Source organism: Arachis duranensis, chromosome 3 (genome assembly GCF_000817695.3).
Source record: "Arachis duranensis cultivar V14167 chromosome 3, aradu.V14167.gnm2.J7QH, whole genome shotgun sequence".
NCBI lineage: Eukaryota > Viridiplantae > Streptophyta > Magnoliopsida > Fabales > Fabaceae > Arachis > Arachis duranensis.
The window spans coordinates 11,057,640-11,061,847 of NC_029774.3; the positions used below are offsets into that span (position 1 = coordinate 11,057,640).

At 39.0% G+C, this 4,208-nt stretch overlaps 1 protein-coding gene across 1 annotated transcript; it reads right to left on the bottom strand.

The window, feature by feature from the left end:
• Window positions 1-1,235: 1,235 nt before the first annotated feature.
• On the bottom strand, window positions 1,236-3,691 carry LOC107477564 (probable pectinesterase/pectinesterase inhibitor 33). Its single transcript, XM_016097607.3, has 2 exons — window positions 2,504-3,691; window positions 1,236-2,065 (listed from the first exon to the last, which is right to left on the bottom strand). The coding sequence occupies exons 1-2, from the start codon at window positions 3,426-3,428 to the stop codon at window positions 1,371-1,373; spliced, it is 1,620 nt and encodes a 539-aa protein (XP_015953093.1). The 5' UTR covers window positions 3,429-3,691; the 3' UTR covers window positions 1,236-1,370.
• Window positions 3,692-4,208: the final 517 nt, after the last annotated feature.

Sequence of the window (4,208 nt, forward strand, 5' to 3'; positions counted from 1 at the left end):
CCCCATCTTTCTTCTTTAACCTCTCCTTTTAAAGAATCATCAAGTTAAAAACTGCACATCCTTGCCTCATGTCCCACATAGCCATAATAGTTGCAAAAGTTTCCTATCCGTTCATACTTCAAACCAACTTCCAGCACCTTGTTATTTGGGCCGACTATACGCAGGGATCTTTTAATCGGTCTAGTGATAGCTAAACTGACTTGTACCTTAACTATGTTGTGTTCTTTGCCTCAAACTTGGAAGATATCCACATCTAGAACATCCCCGAAAGAGCATCCGAGCTTCCATCCTAAGTCCTTTGTTTTGTAGTGCTCCGGTAGCCCCCAAAATTGAATCCACATCGGGACTGGTGAAATCTAGATCTCCAATATGTTCGTCCTCCTTCCACCGTTTTAAGTTTAAAATATAATTCTTGAAGAGTCATGGTGCACCCCGTTCGATCCTTATGACATCTCTTTCATCTTGAAAGAAGAATTGAAACACATTCCCGCCATGATCAATTACCTTGAATCCTTCTGGTTGTCGCCAAATTGCTTGCATTGCTGGTTCTATTGTTCCTACTGAAAACTGCTTGTCTGCCCAAAGTCTCCCCACCAAGCTTCTGGAACATCTCTCTACCCCTACTTGAATATCTTTCTTCTCGACGACTATGATTGAGTCTTCATCATCCTGTTTTGTGCGTTGACCTGAATCTGAGAAAGTAGCATTCGCTGCCATGATTGTGATCTTATGTGACACACTTGATAATTGAACACGTCCAATTGTAAAATTAGGATTACTTCCCAAAAACCCTAGCAGAGCACAGAAAAAACTCTATGGGTCAACTTATGTGTTTGTACTTATTGTTTAACATCCAATTGAATATATTATGTGTCATATATATTATTAATTAACATTCTATATCATTAATTATTGACAAAAACTATTAATTAAGTAGTAGAATAACAAAAATAATTCATTTGTAATTTTTAAAAGACTAATTTAATTGATAAATTTTTTTAAAAATAAATTTAAAAAATAATTATTTTTTAAAAACTAATTAATTTGACCATTAACCCTAATTACTATCAAGTTAATTTCCTGAAATTATTATCATCTCAGAATATTGACAATGGTTCCTCCTCTCTTTGATTTAAGCGACAAACGTGTTGCATATGTGTAAGTACTTAGTTTCTTTAAAATTTAAGCAAGGTATATATGAGTATAGAACTATATATAGTTTAGTTTAGTTTCGATCAAACATAAATAACTTATTATTCATTATTTTTTTCTCATGGAATAATGTACAAAAGAATATTGTGTTACAACTTAATTAATTCGAAACAATGTGATATAATAACATGAAATCGTATCATATGACTAAAAATGAATCAAAGGCCAGACGTAAATGGCACGCCAGTAGCCGGTAACCACGTGCCGCCAGCAAGGAGGCTATTAACCGTAAAGGGTGAAGCCTGGGCCGGGCTTGTCAAAACATGATAACCAGGCCACCGAACCCTGTTCTTTGTAGAAGATCCAGGCCCAAAATTCTTATATTCTCCGTAGAACAACGTACTCTGAGCAAAATTAGTGTTGCCCCATGGAGACCAGCCCGTTGGGCTTACCAAGCTATCTATGTAACTTTTCATAACGACAACTCTTGAGTATTGCTGCCAGGGCCGGCCCAAGAATGTCTTATATTGGTTGACAAGGGGCTTGAGGTCGGGTGCGGCCCGTATCTGACAATTGTGGAATGAGATACCTGTGTTTTGGAATGGGTCGCCGCGACCTTGGGCCGTGATCATGTTGGCCTGGCCATTATTGGGCTTTCTTGCGAGGATGACGCAGTTTTGGAAAACAACGGCGGCGTTGCCAAAGATGAAGTCAACTGTGCCGTAGATGTAACAAGCTCGGTAGAATTGTCGCTGGGCGTGAGCCATGAGGGTGTCTTGGTATCCAATTATGGAGCAGCGGTAGAAGACGGAGAGATCGGAGGCGGATCGGAGCGCCACGGCTTGGCCCTTGAGTGGGCCCGCCGTGTTCATGAAGGTGATGTCACGTGCAATGAAGTGAAGTCCATCAATTCCTAGTCAAGAAAATTAATGAGTTAATAATCATGACTATGGTTTCTTTATGTCCCCGGGAAGTTAGCCAATTATTTTTATCAAGTATACACAAATTGCAAGCATCAATGATGGCATTACTCTTGTATATTCATGCAAGCTAGCTAGCCAGTTTGGCATCTTTTGCCAATCATTTTTAAGTTTGATTTGATGACGTGGCCTTGCTTATTCAATAATCTAAGGCAACTCTAACGATTTAATTAAGTGTCCGAAAGTGCATAGCACTTCCTTTAATTCCCTCCTAAACTAGATCTTGTTGTAAAATGAAGTCAACTAGCTAGATCTAGTAATGATGAGTTATTTGAATATCATTTTTGCAGATAATGCATAATTAAGATGAATGCAATTAATTAGATAGGAAATGTTACTGAATTTTGACATGACAGTAATTAATTAGTTACCTGCAGTGGCGGAGCTATAGGTGGTATAGCCTTGTTGAACGCTTCTTCCACTGGCAATAATGGTATTTCTCGTGCCATCACCAACCAGCATGATATTATCGTTCGTCTTATCAACCTCAATATTCTCTCTATAAACCCCTCTCTTCACGTGAATCACGAACCTCGTCTTCAACCTCCTCTTCGCAGCCGCATCAATCGCCGCCTGCACGCTCCTAAAGTGTCCCGAACCGTCTTTGGCCACCACAAGGTTAGCCTTCACGCCTGAATCCTGCAGCAGCCTTCTGTCCGTCACCGAAAACCAACTCGGAAACGCGTCCTCCGTGTAGTCCTCCGTTAAATGATCTCTCTGATATTTCAAGAACACTGAATTCACAGCCAGAGTGTTGCTTATAATCTCAGACACGTTGATGCTGGGGCATGAACTCGGATCAGTGAGGGCCGAGATCTTCATTGCATTGGCCCATTTCTTGCAGGTTTCGATGTTGGTGAGTGCAGTGCTGAGCCATGTTTGTGCATCGAAAGCCGTACAGTTTCTTGTTTGATGGTATTTGAGGCCTTGAATGGTGCGGTTGAGGTGGAAGACGGTGTTGTCGTAGAGCTTCAAGCAATCGCCGAACACGGTTTTCTGCTTCATAGTGGTGTTCTGGATTGGCAAAGAGTGTGCTTGTTTTTGCATGAAGAGTGCTTTGTCTAGAGCCACGTTGAGTAGAACGGAACGGAACTCGGTTCTGTGCTTGAACCTGTGATAATGGTTGTAGTGGCTTTGCCTCATGTAGTACTTGCATGGTGCAGGGTGTGGTGTTCGGTTGCACCACCAATCCACGTTTGATTTTTGATGAGATGATGATCTCTTACTTGATGCTGCAATTGTGAAGATTGATGATAGCAATAATAGTGTCAAGAATATTTTCCTCATATTCATCATTTTGTGTGCTGCTGTTATTGTTTTCTTTTTCTTCTTGGGTTTGGGTGGTGTGGCAGTTATTATATACTCCCAATGAAACGGTTATTATTAACTAGCTTAGAGTGGGAGTTTCCTACATGGAATCCAGGAATATGAGTGTGGCAAATGAAAGCTAAGGATATCTGAATTATATTGAGTTGTCGGCAATTATTCAAAAAGAAAAATGATGAATTTACGCAAATATTATATTACATTATATGTGAATGCAATTTCAAGGTTCTGCCTTTGCTTGTACCTCTGCTCATGTAATTCAGGGAATGGTTATTATTACTCCATTCTATATATACCTGCATGGCTATGGAATCCGTTAGGCAGCAATATATTATTTTTTAAAACAATTGTCTCAGGGAGATGAGGAGGAATTTAAACAATGTGAATAATGGATTCCTAATATAACTAAATACAAGGAAAAAAAAAGGTAAGAAAATTCTCAACTTAAATTATAAAATTTAAACAGTTATTTTAAAAAATTAACCATTTCAACCTTAATTTACTAAAAGAATAAATTAACCATTTTAACCTTAATTTACTAAAAGAATTCTTTCAAACACTTTTTCTCTAAATCGTCTGTCACTATTCCACCTTCATCAATCATTTCACCTCTCCGGCACTAGAAATTCTCTCACCAGCCATCATCGCCCATCCCTGTAGCACTTCTCTTCAATCACCGTCGCAGGATCATATCATCAAACAACTATTCATGTAGTTATTAAAATAATCATCTGACTACCTAATGAAATG